General features: G+C 41.6%; 1 protein-coding gene and 1 pseudogene across 2 annotated transcripts; both read right to left on the bottom strand.

Moving 5' to 3' along the window:
• Positions 1–860: 860 nt before the first annotated feature.
• Positions 861–24,907, bottom strand: RAB32 (RAB32, member RAS oncogene family). Its single transcript, XM_083607845.1, has 3 exons — positions 24,426–24,907; positions 7,551–7,828; positions 861–5,662 (listed from the first exon to the last, which is right to left on the bottom strand). The coding sequence occupies exons 1-3, from the start codon at positions 24,676–24,678 to the stop codon at positions 5,513–5,515; spliced, it is 681 nt and encodes a 226-aa protein (XP_083463971.1). The 5' UTR covers positions 24,679–24,907; the 3' UTR covers positions 861–5,512.
• LOC310759013 (small nuclear ribonucleoprotein F-like) lies at positions 18,040–19,571 on the bottom strand (annotated as a pseudogene). Its single transcript has 2 exons — positions 19,522–19,571; positions 18,040–18,287 (listed from the first exon to the last, which is right to left on the bottom strand). The product of its transcript is annotated as a small nuclear ribonucleoprotein F-like (transcript).
• Positions 24,908–25,108: the final 201 nt, after the last annotated feature.

Genomic DNA, 25,108 nt, shown 5'->3' with positions numbered 1-25,108 from the left:
AAAATGTCTTGGGCCTGCCCTGGGAGTATCTTACCAGATCAATTGTTGTGCTCAGTACAAGCAGTGAGGCACACTCAAGGAAAGAGGAGTAAAAGCAAAATACTTCTTGGAAACAAGGGAAAGAAAACATTACAGGGGAAGGAGTTTGGCATTCAAATGCAACAGATTTTCAAGTAACTCAGATTTGCAAGGATTGGGGATCCTGTGGTCCTCCAGCTGGACTACGTCTGAAGGACTGGTCTATACATACAGCAGAATGGAATGCATCACTTCAGACAAGGAGTGAGTGGTGTTACGGTACTTTTGAGTAGTTGCTTTTTAAAAAAATCCTGCAAGCAGAAGACAATGCAGTGGAGAGAAAGATTTTTTGTCCAACTGCATTGGCTTTCTGCTTGCAGAGAGGTTTAACATAGCAGTGTTGAAAAAAAGTGAAACAAGTCTGAAATATGCAGTCCCATGTAGGACAGCTTTGTTCTGCTACATATGCGGACCAGCCTTAAATGTACACAGCAGAGAGATGCAGCCTATCCAGTTCTCTTATTAAGACTGGTGAGATTTGGGTCTGACTCATTCCTGTGAACTGTTTGACTTGCTTGGGGTTCTTTTTTACAGTATCAGTTGCAGTTACAGGGCAGGCAGGGAATGTACAGATCATTGCATCTTCTAAAACCTGTCCAATGAAAGCTCATGAAGCCTCCTAGAATTTAAGGGAATAATGGATCTTCTGGGGAAATGAATTACTCAGTTACTTTGGACGTTTGTTAATCCATACTCCGTTTCTACCAAAACATCTCCCAGTACAGTACTTAACCCACATGGGATAATTATTGACTCCCACTGAAGAGAAGAGAAACACAATGTATTGACTACAAATTTTATTTATACAAAATATAAAGAGCACTTTAAAGTTTTAGAAAACAAAAATAGTGTCAAAAAAGCAAGGATGAGAACAGAGAACAGATCCTGAGCACTGTATTGGAGCAAATCAAAGTAGACAATTGCTTTTGCTTTTACACACACAATTGGATTTCGTATTAAAAACTTGGTGTACAAAGTAGAAAAACTACCAACATATATTTTCTTCCAAAAATATTTAGAATATATGGTACATATTTTAGTGCCTAAACAGACACAGGCAACACATGTTGGATTCCAAAAGGGTTCAGTGGAGACCCATCTTCCTAGTTAGTGTTGATGCAGAGGGTGGCACAAGCTGGATGTGGAAGGAATATGCAGGCTACACATTCCCCAAACTGCCTTGTCTCATTACCTGCCCATGCACCTATGCACTGATGCTAAGCAGGGAAACAGCTAAACTGAACAATGAGAATTAGAGTGCACTATATAACTCTTAGGCAGCAGATTATGCCCTTAATGTGGGAAATATTTTAGAACTTGTATGGTTATAAAGTGCCACATCCAACCAGGACCCAAAAATACAGAAGCAATCAAGAGTCCCAAACAGGGTTAACAACTAGGATGATGCAAGGACACCAACTGTTGCCAGTATGTCATGGGTTATATTCTGTGAGTAAGCAGTTTGGACACAGCCTAAGCATTCATTTTACACCTGCTGGCTCAGTTTATTCATCTCATATATACAATAGGTCTCAAGCTTTATTTTATTGTGGCAAGGATCCTTTAGGTCAGCCTTCCCCAATTTTGGGTTACCAGATATTTTTGGACTACAATTTCCAATCATCCTTAGCCAGCAGGCCAATGGTCAGGAATGATGATGGCAGCTGTAGTCCAACAATATTTGGAGACTCAAGATTGGGGAAGGCCAAAGTTTCGTAACTAATTTTTGACCATCCCCAAGTATGGTTAAAAACTTAAGGCGGGAGCAAGTAAATTAGGAACAAAGAAAAGGACACAGAAGCAAGTTGAGACAACTAGTTCTCAGGAAGAAAAATTATTCCGAGAGAAGAAATTGTTCTTAATCCCGGAGAGCTAGTGGACAACACAGATGTATGAAAAACAACAGTGATTGTACATGTACACACATGTATGTATAGTGTTACAGAATCTTTCATTTCAACTAGAGGACAAACCACAGCAAAATGAAGGGGGGGGGGGGAACCAGAACATGGTTCTTGCCCATCATTCAGGAAATTAGAAATCGAATTAGGCCAGCCTACTCCATCCTGGCCCTTCTGGTGTCTTGGGACTGTAACTATCATTAGCCCTGGCAATCATGTCAAAATTAACCTCACGACAAGGCTGTTAAGGGAGAATATTAGCTTAGAAATACAAATATAAAGGCTTCACACACCAGGGCCATCATTCCATTTTCCCGAGTACTGTTTACTCTGACTGGCAGCAGCTGTCCAAGCACATAGCAGAGATCTTTCCCAGCCCTTATAGTGTAGGGATTTTAACTAAATATTCTACAGTGGAAGGCATCAGCCCTTCAGTCGCTCATCAGGGAGCAGTAAGGTCACTGTGCAGTTTGAGAAAAACACGAAATTAAGCCAGGGAATAAACCACATTTCATTTACCCTTCAAATTTAAGAGTGACAATTATAAGACAAGAGTTGAATGAACTTCAAAGGGAGAAAGGGGGTCACTGCTGTTGGACTATTGTCTTCTCTGGACAATAGTGACTTTTGAAGAGCCATGCACGGAAGTCAAGTTATACAATTATGCTGCTAAGGTTAAAAGATATAGAAAGGAGGGAGCTATCAACAACTTACTTTACAACATTCTTTCCGCTACTCACAGAGAACAGCAGGCACTAATGCTTCACTTCCCCCCCAAACTAGAGATTACATATAATACTGCCTCTGGCTTTTGAGCTCCACCAAGCATTGCCTACATGCTTTAAGCTAGTTTAAGAGGCACAAAAGGTTTGTTTGTTTTCTTAAATTAAGCTGAGTTCTACAGCTAATACCACATTCTGTACTATACAGATAGACTGAGGTCCAACAGTGAGTACTCTATGGCCCCTATGCCAAAATGCACCACCATGCCCCTTTATGCAAGTGCTTTGCTCCCATTTAGAACAATACAACATCCATGGAAGACCCCCTATCAACAGTAATGTGCTTTGAATAGTTAAATAGGCACACCAATAAATATTTGGTAAGCATGAATTAATGCCTTGCTACTATCACCAAGCTAGCAGATGTCTCTTTCCCCACCTTTGGTACATTTCTAGTGGCTATAGGATGCTTTACCATTACATAGCACAAATCATGTGATATGAATTCAGCCTATTTTTATATGCCACAATGAAGTTTAGCTTTTGAATGTTCTAAGAATTCTGTAAGTGATCAGAGGAGCTTGCCGATATCAGAGTTCTAAACACCCACTGTCAAAATGCAATGTAAACTTCTCACTTAGATTTTGGGAAGAAATATTCAAAAACGTGTAACTGGAAAGATAAGATTTAACTAAACTGTTTAATTAAAAAGCTGCAGAAGTGAGAATTCCTTCTTAAGAAAAAGTGGTGCAATGCTTTCTCAAGGACAGCATGAACTCACAGTAAGTATACAAAACTATTTTTTCTTCTTCTTGTAAATTGATCTCACATTGGACAAGTATCAACAAGTAGTGTGATGTTATCCGTCTTGCTGACCTGTGCATAAGATTGTTTCCTTACAAGCAGAGATTACTTCTGCTCAAAGGACTGCCATGTTAAGCAGAACACTGAAAGCCTGGCAAAAATGAGCCCCCAAAGAATGTCTCTTGTCTATTGCCCTACTCAGAAGTGCTGGAGGCTAGCAGCCTGCATCTCTAATGAGGTTTTATAAACATGTTCATTTGCACACATCTGTTAATGTAAACACAATTACCCACCCCCTCCACATCCAATGCAGCAAGTTTGGGGTGCAGAAGGTGGCTATAGGATGCTTTACCATTACATTTACCATTAGGAAGCGTATTTTGATTTTTTTAAAACAATGAGTTACTCAACCTCACATTTTGGGTTTGCACTTCATGTGTATTAAAATCTATTCCAAATGTTTTTACTTATTTTAGAAAACTAAATGAAAACCACAACGGTTAGGGGATTCGGGATTAAAAGGGGCTTTGACTTTTGTGGAATTCAACAAAATTAGTGCAAGCCTAGAACAGAAGTCTAGGAACATGAGATGTTCTCTTTGGATTCTTGACAAAGTGCCTGAACATACCTTCTAAAAACTCTAGGCTTGTGCATTTACATCATAAAAAATATTTGCCTGGCATTTAAATCATATCAAAACATCTTTGGTCACATAAATAGATGTGACCCAGTTTAAGCCTTCAGAAATATTAGGTCAAAAGTACTTCAAGATGTCTAGTGGCTGGCATGCTATGTTATATAGGTGTAAGGTGCAGAAACCAAAACAGGATTAACAGGTTTTAAGATTGTAATATGCAATGCGTTAAATATTTTACAGAAGTCACCCCATTTCACACACCATAAGAATAAGGCAGTTTTTGCACAGATACTTCAGATTTCTTATTTTTGCACACACAGCTTTAGCAGATAGCAATAGTAATAAAAGCAATAATATATTCCACATTTGCAAATTGTTCTTGTGCAAGACTTGAATCAAGTGTGACTCCTTGTGTAGAATAGTAAAAGTGGAAAAATACAGGTACTATAAATATAGCATGATTAAGAAGAGGTCTCTACTCGTACACCTATCAGTTAAAAGATCGAAGTTGACAGTTCTGTGTTGCAATCTGATTTCATTTTTTAAAAATTCTTGAGACAGTTTAATCAGGCACATTATTCATTTTTAACCCATCAGATACCATAAGAACATACAGAAAGAATTGTGCTTGTGCAAGAAGGGAGATTTTCCTTAAAAGTTTAATTGTGAACAGATGCAATGTATGCAAGTGTACTGGAATGTTTGTTTCCATTATCTGAGTCAGATGGGACAGCACTGACTTATCCTTATCACTCCCTTCCAAACAGCATAATCTTCCTATCCCGACTTTCCAAGCAATAGAGTTTAAGATTACCATTGCTTAATATCAGTCTTGTGCTTTTCAGAAATGAAGTGTTCTTGGGTGCCAAGTGTCCCTAAAGGCTTGGTGACCCTGGTGCTCAAGACGAATGGAGGAGACATTATGGGAAAAGCAAAAGGGGGCAGCTACAGGATTTTTATGCATTAAAGGGGATATAAGCAAACGATAATAGCACTTATCAAAATGAACATTTTCATTCATAGACAGATGTTCCTATTCTAGTTCTGAAATTGCACTGTGAAAGATAAATATTGGGATTGAGTCACTCATACTGACCCTTGCCTTGTAGGATAAATACTGCCTTTTCGTATTGGAGGCAGCTTTCAACTGTGCTAAATGGTTCACAACCAGACAATGATATAGCGTAGAAGGCAATTTGAAGTCCTACCTAACAAGGAAAAAAGTGTGTAAACGCCTGGAGTGTGATCAACTCTACAAAACACAATTCCCCATTAGGATTGTCATGATGAAGCACCATAGCAGCAGTCCAACATGAGGAGCAGGAATCTCGCTGCTCTGACATAGTGTGTCACTGCAAGATTGGATGTAACTAACAGCACTGAGGTTTGCTTTCTGCTGTCAGAGGACCCGGTTCCAGTTTTAGTCTCCCGACATCATTCTCTTCACTAGGAAAGGCTTTGAGATTTGCAAGGATGTTTTCTACCAAGAACCGAGCAGCTTCATCTATGTTGATATTATCCTGCGGAGGAAACCATAGGAGATAAGTTAATGCTTTCGTGTGTAGAAGAATCTAAGAACGCCACCTCTTCAGCATGCAAGCCTTGTACAACAAGCCCACAACTTAATGCACATTCAGCTTTACGTGCTCGGCAAATCTTTTCTAAAAAAAAATTAAAAGGGGGCAAAAAGGGGCTGGGCATCCAGGAAAAAAAGACTTCAGCAATCCCATCCACCAATGCACTCAATGGGTTTTGACAATACACTATTTTGGCTGTAGGTACGATCCCTGAACGTAACCCATGCGTAAGTTGAAGACTTGCTGTATATGTGTAAAAGGTGTTTTGATACAATGATTCAAACCATTTATGAAAACTGTTCGGAACTAAAGTTTACAAGCAAAGCACTTCATGACTGTTATTTCAGCTTCCATGCAATTGGTTTAAGGTTAAAGTCTGCAACTTTACCTTTCTAAGGCCAGTGCAAAACCAGTGCCATGTTGAATTTCATTTTCTACACAGAAAAATGATCTTCAGGTGGATGGAAGCTGCTGCATTAAAAAGCTTTTAATTTAGTTTCCTGTCTTTGGGGGGGGGGGCTGCTTTGGCAGCACAGATACACTCCTGCAGCTGCATCACTACCATTTTCAGAGCTTGCTTCTCCCCTGCATGAGCCTAGCTAAGCAGGGATCAGACAGTGAACATGTTGAGATTTCACATCAATCAAGATTACTTCCTAGTGCCTTATTCACATCTCTCTATCTTGCTGTACAAGCAGTTCCATTGCCCACCATTGCTATGGGGCAAGATTTCTCTGCATCTACATATGTGTGGTTCAATTAAGTAGTTGGGGCAGAATGTGGGTGCCTATTTAGACCTGAATGCCCATTCCTTATCAAAAGTGGACAACATCTGCACCTGAATGCGTGATTTTCAGAAGGATAAAATTATACTAGCTCCCATCTGCAATTTTGCCCCAATTAGTCAGCTATGTGTGGCAGCATCAGCTGTTCTACCTCAAGCCATTTAAAGCAGTGATACATGAAACTTAGAACTTGGGGTCCCTTAGAACATCAAGGATATACTTACAGTAGTTACTGAGCTACACGTCTTCCTTTCAAGAACCACTATTGAGTGAACACCCAGAACTGAACTGGAACTTATAGTCAAATGTTCTGCCAATGAGCTATGCTTCCTTACACATTTATCATGAGAAATGGGTTGTGATTCTAGTTATTCAAATGTTTGCTCAAAGCAAGAAGCAGTGGGGTTGCATTTCTTTTAAGAGTCACATGTGTCTGAGCTTCCTAGAAGCCGTTACTGTTTCAGGCGATGTGCTCTTTAGATCAAAAGCACAGCCATTAACTATAAAGTTTGGTCTAAAGTTTCATTTCCTGGATTTTAATGCTTCACCGTCCATATGACTAAAACAAATAAGTATCATATACCACATAATTACATGGCAAGAAGATTTATTTACACTAAATTAAGAACCACATCGAAATTAATAAAGGATAGGCAATAAGCTCTGGGACATTTGGCTTCTTACATGATCAAACACAGATTGACTTCGGTGGTAAGGGCGATAGTGAATACACATTGTGCGACATTTTTTTCCAATTTATTATGCCATATTTTAGAGCTGTATTCAAATTTTCTCTTTTGTAACAGAATTTGTCACAAGAAAGTAATCATACTAATAATAATTGAAATAATAATAATAATAGCTGTTCCCCAAAACTGTATCTGAGACAAAATCAGACCGATATATGAAAGAAATCAGATAACAAACATTTATTTAGGCCAGAAACTTTTGTAATTCAATTTGTAAGTGTGCCTTTGCACAGCTTTTGTTTTTCACATATGTACACATAAGCTTTAAAGCTTACCCTGGTTTAAGAATATTCTTACCTTTGCAGAGGTTTCAAACCACCCAGCAAAACCTCCTTCTTTGCAGAACTGGTCCATCTGAGAAGGATTTTGGCCACTGTCTTTCTTTTGGTCACATTTGTTGGCAATTAGAACTGCAGGGATTGGGCTGCCATTTGGGAGAAGCACTTTGCTGTCCAAGTCATGTTTCCACTTGGAAACTGCCTCAAATGTTGAGCCTCTTGTGACATCAAATACTACAAAAGCACCGACAGCTTCTTTATAGTACACTCTGGTCATGTTGCCAAAACGTTCTTGACCTGAAAGACAAGAGGGCAAATGTTACGAAGGGCAGCACTAGGCACTGTTTTCTTAAAGTAGCCAAAGCAAAAAGGGGTTGTTCAATACTGATAATCAGGTTATGTGGCAGCTGGCAGCCGATCATGTGAATATGGCAAAATGTATGTCCAATTGAGCTAGCACTCAGAAGAGCTAGAGATGAGTGAAATAATGAAGTCTGCCTGCACAAGACTTTGAGGATCCCCGCCCCCTACAGAATTTAGGGAATCCAACAGTAAACAATTGATCTGGCCAAACACCATTGGCCTGCACAGCACAGATTGGGCACTCTGGAAGGGTCAACTGGAAGAGTGAAGAATACGATTTGTACAAGGTCCTGAACACATTGTCCATCTATGGTGAACAGAGTCCTGCAGAAGTCTGGGATATGTAGAGGACATCAGAGACATGCACTAGAGCCTGGAGGAAGTGCCATAAGTTGGTGCTTTGCATGCAGAAAGTGTTGCGTTGCATGCAGAAAGTCATCAGCATCGCCATATAGATCTAGGAATTTCCACTGTCTGAAACCCTGGAGAGTGGCTGCCCATCAGTGTAGGCAATACTGAACTAGATAGACCAGTGGTTTGACTCTGCGAATTGCAAGTGGGGAGTGCTGTTACACTCAGGTTCTATTTTCAGGCTTTTAATATAAATGCAGTTGGCCACTGTGAGAACAGGATGCTGAACTAGATGGGCCATTGGCCTGATGCATCAAGCTCTTCTGCTTGTATGCAAGACATTTCCTATGTTCCTAGAGCCTAGGATGTCTGCACAGGGGTGTGTGCATGTCCTGAGATGTTGGGGGACCCATTCTGGTTTCAGATAACCTTTGGCCCAACCCCTTGTTGTTGCAAAGTAGGCTTGAGACACAGACACACCCTGGCCACATCTACCTTCAAGCTAATCCCCAAAACAATAGCTTTACTCAGCTTAACAGTGGATTAGTCGTTCAAGCAAAAGCCATCATTCATGGCTGAAGGTGTGCATGTTTTATTGCAAAATTCATGTACCCTATTTCCAAGGGATTAAACTAACATTTACACATTGATAATAACTTAAAAGAATTCTAGTTGCTTAACGGTCAAGCATTGAGTAAGTACTAAGAATGCTAGGACGTCTTTTGATGAACAGGAGATTGAGATCCCTTGTCAAGTGCTGGAGGTTATCTGCCTAATGACCCTGTGTACAAGGTAGAAAGGAGGAGCAAGTTTTTAAAGATCCCACCAGAGCACATGCCAAGGTGGCCAACCTGAAGTCCCTGACATCGTTTTGTGTGTCCTCTGCACCCTTCTGAATCTACCCTGTTCTTCCATGCCAGAGGTCTTCCCTTCCTGTTTCTTCTTAAGTTTTTCCTGACTTCCTAACTGCATCCCCCCTCATTTCACGTAGAAAGGAAGAGAATAAAAGTTAACAGGGTTTTTTTTGTTTGTTTTTTTAGTCCTGGATGTATTGGTTAGGGAAATGCCACGTTCCTCTGCCCCTGGCTGTCTGGGAACAATTGTTAGTTTTCTGCCACTTAACTGCTTACTATGATTATATATGTTGGTGTGTGTATTTGTATATAGCACACTAAAGTCAGAAAGGAATGACTTTAACTTAACCTCCAGAACAGTAGCTGTATTGGAATGTTGTACAAAACCCCCTGTAGACTTTTTGAGGGGATCCCATTAAAACCAATAGGGCTTACTTCCAATGAGATCTGTATGGTACTGGGAATTGTAATGAGAGGTGGCCATGTTGCAAACTGAAGCAAATTCTGGATCGATAAATCAAAACCACATGCTGCTGGCTTCACCCACTGCAACACCCACCCACCTAGCAACAGAAAAAAGTCCATCCAGCTCCATGCTCAAGGATTCCCTTCCAAAGTTTAACCACTTCACCACAAAATTATCAAATTTGTGCCAGGGACTTCAGTTAAAACATTAATAGCTCACAGTTAGGCCAGAAGATGTTGACAGAAAGGTTGGGCAAGTTGTTGGTAGACAGAGTTGGCATCTGAATTAGCTGACATACCATGAACAGCTCAGACTCCTGATTATGCCACAATATGAAATTCTATCATTTAAGAACATAAGAAGAGCCTGCTGGATCAGGGCAATGGTTCATCTAGTTCTGCTTCTTGTTTTCGGGCCAACATTGTCACATGATAGGTTGGGCAGCCCAACATGAACCAACTTTTCATGGGTAGTACTGTGAACAACTACTGCATGTGTGTTTTACAGAACAATTCTACTAACATGGCTACTATGTTTAGAATTTTTACAGTACCACTTAAGGTGTGTGTGGGGATTTAATTGGCTTTTGGCCTGTTGAGAGCAGGCTGCTTAACGAAGCCATTGGGCTAGGACTTAGAACACACCTTTCTTCCACTATCAGAGAATTGCTTTGACTGAGTCGATTTAGGTAGGCAGTAGCCGCAGCAATTTTGGGTTATGGGCTCCACAAGACTTCCTACTATGCAAGACTTTTCTTCCCCTCCTCCCCACATCAACTGATTTTTGCAACAATGCAAGACGCTATATCAACCAGTCCTCCCTTTCGCCCTTTCTGACCACATATGCCAAGTTTGTAAAAACCTGTATAATTATAAACTATCCAAGTTATCTTGGATATCTTGCATGGAAGGCTTTTATCTTTTGTAGAGACAAATCACACAGTCAAAAAGAGGATTATGCATGCTGATCTTAAAAATTGCAATAGAATTAAACAGGGCACGGGGAGGCTGTTTCTATGGTACTGGGGTCAGCACAGTAATGAAAAATTGGATCATTATTCCACATTTTATCTTGTAATTTGTTCATGTAGGCACTGTTGTAATATTAACCAGCCAAGTTAATGACATAAAAGCCTCTCACTAAACGCATTATAAAACTATACTTCAGGTGCTAGGATAAAACATTTGAAGATGATGGATCTGGCACCAGAAAATCAGTGCAATTTTCAGCTTCCCATGAAGTCACACATATCTGGCTACAACGCAGCATTCTGTAATCTGCTGAAACTAGGTCCATCAGCTAAACTGAAGCTGACACCAGTTCTAGAATATACCTTAATCCATCCCTAGATCAAGTCAAGGGCAAACACACAAAACACCTTGCCCCATGAATCCTTTGGTATTCTCTGCAATATCACGTTTGAGAAAAGTGGAATTCTCAATTCACAAAGTTAGTTATTGCACACAGTGCCTGTTAAAACACTACTCATGTGGGCATCAACTCCAGCAGCAAGTACAGTGGTACCTTGGGTTAAGTACTTAATTTGTTCCAGAGGTCCGTTCTTAAACTGAAACTGTTCTTAACCTGAAGCACCACTTTAGCAAATGGGGCCTCCTGCTGCTGCCGCATGATTTCTGTTCTCATCCTGAAGTAAAGTTCTTAACCCAAGGTACTATTTCTGGGTTAGCGGAGTCTGTAACCTGAAGCGTATGTAACCTGAGGTACCACTGTACTGTTACTGAGAAGCTTACTTTAACTGGAACTCTGCACATGCACCAGCATTGTGCAAGCCTAATTAGTCTTCAGAACGTCTACCATATCTAATGGTCATATGTGCTCTTACTTACCATGAATTAATCCTAGGACAATGGTAATAAAACTAGCATCTTCCACCAGTAATTGGATGAAGCCAGGGATATTTATACAAGTCAATGAGGTAATGGTGAGGGTGCAGGCAAATTCTGTCAAAACTTATAGTAACAAGAGCTTCCTTGTTAGATTGTAGGTGTTCAAAACTGGGCAAAAGTTTTGAAGTTTAACATGACAGAAACCCTTTAACATGGTCTTCTGCTAAGCACAACACAGAACTGAAAAGTCAGGATCTCAAAGTTTCTTTAGCTTGCACACAATAGGATTAGTAGGGTTTGACTTGTAAGTAGGATGAGACCACCCATCTACTCCAGTGGTGGTGGACTTGTGGCCCTCCAGTTGTTGCTGGATTGCTATTTCCTATCAGGCCTGACCGTTGTCATGCTGGCTAGAGCTGATGGGAGCAGAGTTCAACAACATCCAGGGCAACATGTTCCCCACCACTGGTCCACTATTTCTAGTTGCTGAATCAAATTACTGCTACTGCACCTGAAAAAGTAAAAAAACAAATCCACATCCAAGGCCAGGCCCCTTCAGTCTTGAATGCCTATTCCATGCATGTCAGCTCACTTCTCTTCTGTGACTGTTGCCTTCTGAACCTTCATTATTCTTTCCCCAAACCATTCATGCTTCTTTTACAAGTTCTGGTGAACCACATCCTGCTTACATCTTGGGTACTTCTCCAACATTTCCCATGCTGCAGGTACATGGTAAAGTTGAGCTTCTACCAAACAATGTTTGATGGGGCTATATGTATATGTATAGAAGTGTGTTAGGAAGTCACAAACCAGTTTTAGCCCCCTGAAATGTATGTTCCATTGTATGTTTTTTTAAAAGGCTATAGTTGGTTTTAGATATATTTTTAATTGCTTTTCCTGTCATCCTAAGGGTAAAAGTTGACCTAAAATTAAAACAGCTCTGGATACTGAAAATTCACTTCCTTTAACAGAAGGAAGACATAATGCACTTGTCAGCTCTGAAGAGATGATTGCTCAAAACCAGTTTCAACAGTCGCCTTGCCTTGTCTTAGGGGTTTCAACGCTTCATACAGTGTGTACACTTCAGCCCTGTTCAGTGGTTCTCCATGTACAGAATCCAAGTGTGGAGAAATGAATGGAGGTTTCTATATTTGCAAAAACAAACGGCAACAAGTTGCATACTGGAAACCCCAACTGATCACCACTGACTACAAGCAAAGTGTACAATTTCCTTTTGTTTTAAATGGCTCAGGAATGAGATACCTCAAGGACTGCCTCTTTCCATATGAACCTACCCAGACCCGAAATCATCTTCTGAGGCCTTCCTTCGTGTGCCTCCTCCTCAAGAGGCCTGGAGGGTGGCAACACGAGAACAGGCCTTCTCTGAGGTGGCTCCCCGTCTGTGGAATGCTCTCCCCAGGGAAGTTCGCTGGTGCCTTCATTATACACGTTTAGGTGCCAGGCAAAAACGCTCCTTTTTAACCAGGCCTTTGGTTGATCCGATTTACATCCTATGCCATTTTAAATTTTGTGGTTTTTTTGGCGGGGGGCTATCGGGTTGTTGTTTTTATTTTTATTAGGTATTTTGTGGTTTTATATCTTGATTTTATTCTGTGAACTGCCCTGAGACCCTCAGGTATAGGGCGGTATATAAATTCAATTCAAATAATAATAATAATAATAATAATAATAATAATAATAATAATCCACCATGACTTACCTGCTTGTTTGAGCCAGACCCTAACTGAAAGATAGTCTGCCCCAATGAGAAACAGTTACAACATAACAAGTGGTGTGACAGCACCTTCTTCTCTCATTTCTTCCCTCCTTTCCCATCTGCTTGCCACAAGTTTGTCTGGAAAGCAGCCAAGGCTACAAAGCCAGTCTAACATCTCTGCACAATACTGTGTGGCACTTTACAGCCCATGCTGAAGCAAGCTCTCACATTATTCTGCTCTGCCAACAACTAACAACTATCACAGGTTTTAAACACGTTGAAACCTCTTGAACTGGCAGACCTGCCATACCACACTTCTATCATCTCTTCTGCCTTATGAAATTTTAAAGGCCATTCATCTTCTGAAGTAACACAAACAGTTAGAGGAATGACCCAATTTATACAGAGGGAGGTGTTGTAACCTCTGGTGCGTGCTTCTTCCTGGTTCCTTTTAAGAGACTTGAACTAACTGCTAAAATGTGCTGTAAGTTATTTGACTTATTTGTATCTAGCAGAGAAATTTCAGGGCCAGAGTCATGTGCAGCTTGTTCTTCTCTCCAGGCTACCATTTTCTTAGCCACACACACGAATCCAGGGAACTGAATTCAAGCAAGTCAGGAATTTGCATAAAATGTGATACAAGGGGCTGATTTCATACATACAGTGGTACCTCGAGTTACAAACGCCTCAGGTTACAAACGCTTCAGGTTACAAACTCCACTAACCTGGAAGAGTTACATCGAGTTGAGAACTTTGCCCCAGGATGAGAACGGAGATTGTGTGCCGGCGAAGCAGGGGCAGCAAGAGGACCCATTAGCGAAAGCACGCCTCTAGTTAAGAACAGTCTCAGGTTAAGAACGGACCTCCAGAATGAATTAAGTTCATAACTAGAGGTACCACTGTACTGGCCTCCACTAATGTTATCCCTGATGTGTTAGTGTGTTGGGGGTGGGGGTGGGGTTGCACTGTTTTGAACTTTAGTGCATTTTAACTGCTCTGCAATGCCATGAGTCTTGTTTTGGAAATGACATCTAATAAACTGCATAAACTAACCTTAAGAGCTCCACTTGACTCGGAGACATGCACACTATGTTGCTAATAATATCTGAAAGGAAATCCCTTCTACCTCAGTATTCTTTCAACACCTTCTACTACCTAATCTAAGCAGACTTGGGGAAGCGTTTGACATAGCTTTAAAACTCATATCCCAGTCTAATTTTGCCAGTCTCTTCTGTTTCTCATTTTAGATTTACAGTTGGAGGCTTGTGATTCTTCTGCTCACAGTCAAGACTGTGCCCTTCTACGAATGTCCTGGCAAGCCTTGCACTGGAAGTAACTTAATTTGCGCTGCAAGTGCTTGCCTCCCAGCTTCCTTGCAGAGAAGCAGGGGACCTCATGTTTGGGTTCTTTGCTACAGGTGCTTCTTCCTAGGGTGGTTGTGCATCATGGGACCACGGACCATCTAGTCCAACCTCCTGCAATGCAGGAATCTTTTTGCCCAACATGGGGCTGAAACCCATGACCCTGAGATTAAGACTTTTATGCTCTACCATCTTCAGTCCACTTATCACCAGTCTACCACCACAAATGGGCACCCAGAAGGGCACCCAGAAGCCTTAATGGCCAAGTGGAGATTTGGGCCTCCATGATATTATTATTGGATACGGAGACCCACTTGGCACCATTCCTCTCAACTGTCATGCCAAGACTATTTTATTTACCCAGCTGATTTCATGTCAGTGCCTAGAATTTATACCAAGTGATTCCATCCTGCTGCTTTTAAATCTGGATTTTATCCCGCTTCTGTGTTTTTCATTTTTAGCCATTTTAATTTGCAACTTTATAATTTTCTTGGGGGGTTTTGTTTGTTTGTTCTGTTACCTCCTACTCTGGTGATGTTGTTTATACGTTTTGAAAAGTAGACAAAGTTATCTTCAAGACATACTCTTTTAAAACAACCGGGGAAAGGTTAGTGGGTAGACACAAGCGTTGCAGCTATTTTCTGTAACTTTTCCTGTTTTTCTAGTTAGCCTCAGATGTTCATCAACTTCTGGCAGCCTGTGATTTGAACCCCCAATCCCTAGACTTGCACACTGGCACAAGCTTGAACATATTATTCTGCTTTAGAGGAAACAAATTTCTAATTCAAAATCGAGTTGAAACCACACATTTACACAAAACAGCACTTCCTTATTATCTTGCTTAATCGGGAGTCTTGAAAATAAGCTTAAAACTCAGGCTAATGGATCTCCATTCACAAGACTTAGCTCATGTGATAAAAAGAATGAATAGTCACTTCTACATTTTACCATGTCTTTCCACAAGAGCAAAACTAAAGCCACAAGCCACAAGACCTCAGGGACTTTTGCTTAAGTCTTGCATTAGCACACACTACTCATTTTTGGAAGGCCTTCTGTGGCAGTTGTATCTGAACTGGAACACTGTGATCTGCTCTTGCAATCCACCACCTGTATTAAGCAAGTAACATACTTGGGCCGGGATCAAGAGGAGCCTGCATTTCCAGAAAAGCTGACTCCTATGCCACACTGAAACACTCATAGTGCATACATAGGAGGAAGTCTACTGCAAAAGGGGAAATAAACATGCCTTATTTCGGCATTTGTCAACATGTTACCCTCTAGCTGCTTTGGACTGCTACTCCTGCCAATCTGTCTTCCAAAGGCTATTTATTTATATGTTTAAGTCTTCTTTCCAGGATAAAGCATAGGGGAAAACAGTTGTGTATGCAAATGAGTGGCAAGTTTACCCACCTCCACCCAAGAGCAGCTTATTCCAACTTTTAAACAAAAAATTCTGCTTTAAAATTGAGGAGACAAGCAAGCAAGCAGCAATTAACAGGCACAGTACAAGTCCCAATTCTCTCCCCTCTCCCACCATTTTTTTAAAAAATGTGTGATTTCTCATACAGGACTGCTGTTCAAGGCACAACTGCCTAAAGCCCCTTGTAAATATATACCTAGTTTCACAGTGCCTTGGGTCGTGGCAAGGACTTCTCCTGAAACAGCTCCTGCATATGAAGCCTTTTCAGGCTAGCTTGGCAGCTAATGCAATTCTTTTTAAGGCAGGAGTCATATATATGTGCAATACTTGCAGGGGTCAGCAAACTTTTTCAGCAGGGGGCCAGTCCACTGTCCCTCAGACCTTGTGGGGGGCCGGACTATATTTTGAAAAAAACATATGAATGAATTCCTATGCCCCACAAATAACCCAGAGGTGCATTTTAAATAAAACCACACATTCTACTCATGTAAAAACACGTTGGTTCCTGGACCACCCGTGGGCTGGATTTAGAAGGCGATTGGGCCGGATCTGGCCCCCGGGCCTTAGTTTGCCTACGCACGCACAATAGGATGGCCCACTTGGCAACTCAACCACTGCGTTGTGTACCAATTGCAGCTTCTGAGCTAATCTTAAGGGCGACCCCACACAACACTCATTTGCTGTAGCCTAGTCTTCAGGTTGCTAATGTACTGTGGCCAGGCTTTAGTAGCCAATGGTTATTGCTGGTGCACTGGCTGAAACAGGCAAAAGGCACTCGTTAGACACAGAGGTTGCTTGGGTTTCCAGTGATGAAAATGGATCAAGGAGTCTCCTCAGACTGCATACCCATATCTTTGGAGGGCATACAATCCTATCCAGAATATGCACATTCCCTAACTCCACTCGCTCACAGGCATGTTTTTTACTTACCAATAACTACTTTACTTTAAATTTTTATTATTATTACAATGAAAAGTATAGTAAAAGATGATGTAATAAAATAATTATAAAGACAAAGTAGCCAGATGAATAATTATCACAATATAAGTAAACAAAACTTTCTTTTATCCATAAATTCTTCCCAAATAGTAGTAAATCCATTCAATATATCTTTATGGTGTTCCTAAATGCGGATGGAAATTGTCACATTTTATTGCACCAGTAAAGGATAAGAATAATTCTATTTTTCAATAAACAAATCATTAGATTGTCCACCTTCCCTCACTGTCATATAATTGTTACAGTAGAATATATTTGCCAATTTCCAGACCTGCAAAATCCACTCGTCTGACAAAAGAGTCCATGAGTTTTCCCCCCAGTTAAAACAAGTTGCCATATGGGCCACTGTTAATAAATGAAGTAACAATCCTATATCCGTTGACATAACCAAATCATGCATAGCCAAATGACAAGATTAATGAGTGTTCAGAAGAGACATATCCTGTTGCAAGTTTGATTTAATTTATTATGACTCTGTAGAAGGCTTACATTTTCAGGCAAAACCAAAAATACCAGACATATCAGCGTGGCTCACGATTTACACCTTCAGCGTATATCTGTTCTCCTCTCTACCCTGTTAAGCCTTAAGGGTGCTCAATACCAGCAAAAGATAAATATAGAAAAGCTTTCTTCAAGATTTGTGCTTAGGGTTTGTTGGGGGGGGGGGAGACACGCTGTCATAATCAATTCCAAGCCTGATGCTCTGTCAAGTATCTTTCCCAATAGTTCTGGTATGCCTGTCCAAGGGCTTATCCATACTTTCTTTTCTGCCGGGTTTCTAGGCACACAAAAACCAGCTTTTTACTGCTGAATTGGATGAAATGGCAATTCATTGAAAACCCAAATTTCCATTAATTCCGATTCAATGTTAAAGAGCAGGTCTTCCTGTGGAAAGAGGTGGTGGGACGGAAGGTGCTAGGATATAGAGGGTTAAAACACAGACTTGTGCCTTGAAAGCACAGGGCAAAAAGTAAGTGTGGATGAGCCCTAAATTAATGTTGTAGTTTTATCCTACTGGCTGCACTCAGTACTCGCTGAAGAATGGCCAAAACAATTATACACCAAGTCTCTCATATAAAAACAAAAACACAAAACCTGACAGCTAAATTTATTAACACAGTCAAAAATAGTTATTCTCTCATTTCTCCATCTTCTTTCACACCCCTTATTATAAAGGACATTGTTACACCTTATCAGAACTTCACTAAGGTTTCCAGATAATGCACCATCAATATATTCTTCTGTATTTGCAAGCTGCATGCTCTTGTAACCATCAATGGAGATGAGGTAGCCTTTGTATTCCATTCCCCACTTCAGCTTCACCATCCCTGGATTCCCAGTCAGCCCATTCAGAAAGGGCTTTGGATTGAGAGGCAGACTCACAGCCAACCAAAGGGTGGCTACAAAAAATTACTTGCGGGCAGCACTTGCGCCCACCAAAGCTCTAAAAAGAAAAGGCATGGAAGTATGTACCAAGTCTTATACATCAGCAGCAGCCATCATATGTATATTGAAACAGTCTCAACTCACTCTTGATTCCTGCAATTAAATTCTCTACCCCTAGTTAGCCACGCATTTCCACTTGAAAATACAATTTGTTTTTATACATGATATAAATACCAACTTTGATTGATTTTAAGCTTGATTTTATGTAGATGAGTCATTTCCCTATTTGCTTCAGATACCCACATTTCATTTTAAAAAACAAAACAAGCCTAGAATTATTTTGCCTGTCGCCACACATCAATACTGCAAAGACAGACAATATGAAAAATTAAAGAGAATGACTATCACATGCTCACTCTGGATCGTCACTCCCTTTTTCTAAAGGGCAAGCTTTACTAAGAACTTGCACGTTCAGTTTATGAATGCATCTGACAACTGGAACTCATCTGTAGGAACATTGTGACCCTTCCATTTACTATCTGCATGCACCCCAAACATATTTACTGCTGCGAAACATTCATCTGGTACCTAACCAAGGACAATTTATTGTAATGCAGAATAGACACACATAGGACTGCAGCCTACAATTCTTTTGGGTGAGTTGTCAGAGGAATGGTTAAGAGATTATCAGTGTGATGCTTTGTTCCTTTTGAATTCTTCAAGTGAAAAAGACCATTTTTAATTTGAGACTACTGTAAAATAAAATAGAGTCTCATTTATCTTTATCAAGAATGGTACTTCAGAGAAGTCTACTGCCATGCACTTTTTATTTTTAAAAAACTCTGTTGCTCAAACACTCCTGTTAGCTGCTTAACCACTTCCCATTAGCCTATGGTGGATACTCTCTTTGGAAAAGCAACTTCCATGTTCAGGCACCACATATTCAGCCTAGCAAACAGTTGAGCAGCAGCCTCATATCCCTACTATAACTTTCTCACAGCCTGCCTGCTCTTCATTACTACTCATCATTTCCTTTACAAGTATGCGTCCCCTGCAATGGGATTATGGCAGTGATGGCCAAACTTGGCCCTCCAGTTGTTTTGGGACTGCAACTCCCATCATCTCTAGCTAACAGGACCAGTGGTCAGGGATGATGGGAATTGTAGTCCCCAAACAGCTGGAGGGCCAAGTTTGGCCATCACTGCCATAATCCTATAATTTGTTACCTGGAAGTAAACCCCACTGAGTTGATCTGAGCTTGCTTTTGAGTAGTCATGTTGAGGATTACACTGAAAGTCACACTGAATTTAATGGAACTTACTTCTAAATGCTTTCCTCACCTTCCCACCCCAAACCCCTCATGATTTAACATTTAAAAGAGTTGGCTCCTGCCGACTATCATGAAAAACAAAAACAAAGTTGTTGAAATCAACAAACGTTGAAATAAGAGCCCATAGAAAACTTAGTTCCCAATTTTAAACGGATGGCAACGTAAATTATGCTGGAAGAGTAAACTAGGAAATCCTGGGCAACTTGTGCTAGCATGAGGTTTTGTAATGCACATACACAGAGACACTGACATTAGCATGTACCAAGATTAGAGCCTAGTTAAGGGCTTACCCCATTACAGGGGACGCTCAACATTCACACCTCCCCCCCCAATATTCTTGGAACCTCTACTTCTAACCTTCATTATTTCCTCTTATAGCAAACTCAGCTGGGAAGCATCATCAGGAGTTCAAGTGCAGTCAGTGAAGGGGGAAAAGAGGGAACATCAGTATGTTTATGCAACTCCAAGTTTTGCATTAGTGTGCTAATACGCGGGCGGCGCTGTGGGTTAAACCACAGAGCCTAGGACTTGCCGATCAGAAGGTCGGCGGTTCGAATCCCCGTGATGGGGTGAGCTCCCGTTGCTCGGTCCCTGCTCCTGCCAACCTAGCAGTTCGAAAGCATGTCAAAGTGCAAGTAGATAAATAGGTACCACTCTGGCGGGAAGGTAAACGGCGTTTCAGTGCACTGCTCTGGTTCGCCAGAAGTGGCTTAGTCATCCTGGCCACATGACCCGGAAGCTGTATGCCGGCTCCCTCGGCCTATAGAGCAAGATGAGTGCCGCAACCCCAGAGTCGGTCACGATTGGACCTAATGGCCAGGGGTCTCTTTACTAATGGATTGGAGTATCCTGTAAGAAAGCACTGGCAGGAAAATAGAAGTAGAGCAGTCCACAATGACAATATTTTGTTGTAGATCCTACTTGTTTCTTTCAGAAGATAATCGGCTCTAGGGTCAGAGTGGCTCTTGTCAGACATGTGTGCTTTAGCTTCCCTGGTTGCAATCATCAACTCAGATGCCTCAGTAACCTAATTTGGGCACACATATTTCCTGGCCTTAAAATTCAGCATGTAACAATAAATCCACTTGAAATTAAGTTACATTAGTAATGGCTGTATGTCACAAGATTTTGAATGGCATCTTGCAAGTACAAATAGGTTGAACGGCTTGAAGCTTTCTATGGGCAGACAGGGAGACTTGCTTGCATGGAAGCAGAGTTTGAAGGTTGCCAGGCACATTTTGCACCTGGCTATTGACCACTTCTTGGCAACAGATGGCACCTGATGTCTCCACCATCTGGAGGTACATGCCTGGGGATCATTGCACTAGCAACACATCCTGTAGAATTCTATCCATTATATTTTATCTACACAATCAGAATGAATTTCAGGAACCAAAAAGTCGTATTGAAAAATACTACTTCCAAGTCGTCTGGCCCAAAAATGAAACAAGGCATTCCATTTTGGTGATTGTGACCCTGGTCTGAGGAGCCATTTGGTGCCTAGTTTACATATATATGAGTTTCTACCACTGTGGGGAAGACTTCCACTGTGTGGAAGACTGCTCATAAAAGGAATAATCAGAATTTACACAGCTACCTTAGTAAAACTTCAGCTTTTTCCATTTTGGCAGTTTCTCCAAGAACGTATGGTTTCAGTACTTCACGTGATCGCTGTGTTTGTATCTTGCAATGTTTATATTGTTCTATTATTGGGGTAACCACTTCTGTAGAAAGTGCAGAGCAAAATTGTTTTGGACACACTTCAAAACATCTAGGGGACTGACAAAAGGAACACTGGTTCAGCGGGCTCCTTGCCAGGTAGGTTGCATTCTCTGCATTGTTATGTTTCGCTCTACTGACTTGCACTTCATTAACTTATGAAGCGCAACCAATTACAAGTACATTTCATGGCACTGATTAGCTGAAAACTGAAAGGTGCCAGACCACAGAAAGATCAGACCATTAAGTAACACAAAGCTTTGGAGACCAGAATTTGGTTCTTCACACACTGTGCTTCGGAACCAACTAGACAAGAGACTTAAACTAGCCAATTCTCTCATCCTGATGTGATGAAAATACAACAGTCACAAAGGAATTCTAACCATGCCCGTGTATCTCTGGTGCAACATAAGCCACATTCTAACTGCTTCTGGCCAGGTTTGTGTTTTTTACCTGCGGTGGGTGGGGGGCCAGCACAAACCTTCACTAGCTTCCCTTCCACTGACTCCTATGTGGTGCATTTCAGTTACACCAGTGACACTGCTGGCATAAGTTATGCCAAGTGCTGAATGAAGGCAGTTATAGGATGCTGCATAACTTCATTTATCCCTGTCCCTGTCATGCCTATTCCCATATCTGATGCTGTCTGGGAAAGGTTAAGATGTGGAATATCTGAAACTTAGTCCTTTACCATCAGTCTCATTAGTACTGCCAACAGGTTGTCATTTTCTGTTGTTCTATCGAGGAAAACAATAAACACTATTTAGATTTATTGTTGTAGAACAGCCTTAAGATAAATAAAAATAAAAGACTAGATCAAAAGCACCCAATATCTGCAGATCAGTACATCAATCTGCAACCTCATCTTGAAAAGCTAATTTCAATAGAACCCGATGAAACCCAGCATCTGAAACAAACATTTGCAACAGTTTGGCTGTCAGTTGAGACTCATATATATGTTACTGAACACTGGTGTTCTGTTTTTTCAACCATTACACCTGGGGTGGGCAGGCTTGTCGGATGTACTTTTGTTTACTAGAAGAACACAAAGACCTACCCCTCAGAATCAGATGCAAAGGACATACTGTTAAAATTAATCAACAAGTTCCCTCAGAGCACATTCTGAGTCCAGGAATTCTTTTTCCATGCCAAACTGTACCAAGTTCATAGTTCTTTCACACAAAAATCCATTCCTGATTTGCTTGTTTCATTCAACAGCCTAATTTAGCTGGGAAAGTCATTTTACTGCTGCTCTTTAACAACTGGGTGTCAGAAACCTTTGCTGAGCTATTACAAATGAATCTGAGATCAATAATCAGACCCACTCCCCCATCCCGCCCCCAAATTAGGCAGTAACAGCAACATAGAAATTACAGGTGGTGCTTGTTAGCACTGTTAAATTGTACTGGTTGTGTAAATGTAAGTATATGTAACAAGGACCATTTCTAGGCTACTAGCGGATTTGGAAAAATCACACCAATATAAATACTCCCCATATTAGTGACTGCTTTGGTAACACAAATGTTCAAAAGAGAAGTGACCAACCTTCATTTTTAATCAACTATCAGAATGGAGTTTTTAACAGTACATTTATATAAAGGCTGCTTTACAGTCCTAGCAACCTTATTAAGTTAGTCATTATGATTCACTTTTACAGGCTAGTATTTGAAGGTGAGCAACTTGCCTGATGCCACCCAGGTTAAAGTACACTTGCAAAGCTCAAATGCTGCTGCATGCAATCTGGCCTATCCAAATATGTCATTGCAAATCGGCCTATGCATCACCCCCAATTCAAAGCTGCTCTGCAATCACATCAATTCAACCAACTAAAAGGACAGAAGAGCAAAAGGTTTGCAGTAATCACATTACTTCTTTAAATTAAGAGTGGGGGGATTGCAGTTATAGTAGCTTTCCCCCTAACTGACCCACTCTATGATAAATAGTTGCTGGACTCAGTTGTGAAGAGGGAGCGGGTACTAGGAAGAGAATGCTGATCCCATAACTGGAAGGTTGTCAACTTGGCAGATGAAAAAGAAATCCTTCTTGCATTCCACTGCTATATAAAACAGTTTGTAGTCTTAAAAGGTAGAGCAAACTGGGAGCTAGCAAAGGAAAAGAGGAACCGAAGAGACTATTACAACAAATTTTGCAAAACTGGGAAGACTTCTCTTTCAAGACTACATCCTTGTAGTGAAGCAACTGAAGAAAATGCCACATCAAAAGCTCCCTGCAACTTACAGTTACTAGAAGTTTGTCTAAAACAAGAAGTAACACCTTTTATTGAACAACACAGCAACTGCCATAAATCATAAAGAATAACACTCATTTCCAAAATCCAGAGTTTTTAACACACTTCACCAGAAGTCTGGAATAATGTAAAAAGTACACTTAGAAATATTTTAGTTAAGCTGATACTGATAACTTCTGGAAAATCCAGAATGCAACACAAGAGTAGAAACATCTTCGAACCCCCACAACCTCCACAGCTGTCACACATGCAGACCTTTAACCTATGCCCATGTTTTAAAAGTTTACACATATACATGGTTTGCACATTAAGGCTTAGTACCTCTGCTTGCATGTGGGTATATACAAAAGACTTGTGTGCATGGAAAAGCATAGATAAGATACATGAAAAACTTTATCAAACTGTATCTCCAAATAACACAAACATATGCATTTAGAAAATTGACAGGCAGAAAGTGGCTCTTCCCCCTCCCCAACAAGTAAATAATGGCAGACCCATTGGGGTAAACCCCCCTCCAAGCAGCTCTGAGTGGCATATATGAATTCTACTTCCCCTATTGATCATGCCCATCCTATAAGGCGAGTTAAGGCCGAAACAGAAACTGGCTGACCTAGATACACCCAGTGAGCAGGAATATGAACTCGCATCTTCCCCAGACAAGCCCGGCCCTCTCTCCACTACATCACACTGACTTTCCATCCAAGTAAGCAAAACCAAAAGCAAGCTTCTACTCAAGAGCGCATAAAGCCCGCATAACGAGGGATGGCCTCCGAGCACATGCAGAGCGCCTTTTCCATACGAGAGCCGGCATCGCCCGCCTGTCGCCTCCTCACCTGCGATGTCCCACAGCTGCAGCCTGACCAGGGTCCTGCTATCCCAGTTGAGCACTTTCAGGGCGAAGTCCACGCCGATGGTGGCCCGGTAGTGCTGCGAGAAGAGCTGGTGCACGTAGCGCTTGATGATGCTCGTCTTGCCCACGCCCAGCTCGCCGATAACCAGCACCTTGAACAGATGCTCCCGGCTCTCCGGCTGCCCCGCGCCAACGCCGCCGCCGCCGCCGCCGCCTCTCTCGCCTCCCCCCGCCATTCTCGCGCCCCTCGCCCGCCTGCCTGCCCGCCTTGCCCCGGGAGCTCCCCAGCCGCCAGCGACACTCAGGGGGAGCCGGGCGAGAAGGGGAAGGTTCCTAGAGCTTTGCAGCAGCCGCTCGGCAAACTTTCTTTGTTCAACTCCGTCTTTTCTGGTGGGAAGGCGCGTCCTCCCGCAGGCGGCTGTGGAGAGCGAGGGAACCACCTGACCAGAGTCACAGGACGCGGAAACCCGGCAAGTTATAAAACTCCATGGAGGGGCGGAGGCAGCGCAGGCGGAGGAGCAGCAACCGCTGCCTCTTCGGCTCCAGCTCCTCCCCGCCTCTCAGCCCGACGCTGTAAGGCGCAAAGGAGGCTGGCGCTCTCTCACCCTCACGCTGCTGCCCTGTTTTGGTTAGGCTGGCCTAACGCCTGCAGACATGGGACTAAGC

Source organism: Podarcis filfolensis (genome assembly GCF_964270895.1).
Source record: "Podarcis filfolensis genome assembly, chromosome: 3".
Taxonomy (NCBI): domain Eukaryota; kingdom Metazoa; phylum Chordata; class Lepidosauria; order Squamata; family Lacertidae; genus Podarcis; species Podarcis filfolensis.
This window is presented reverse-complemented; position numbering and strand designations above follow the sequence as displayed.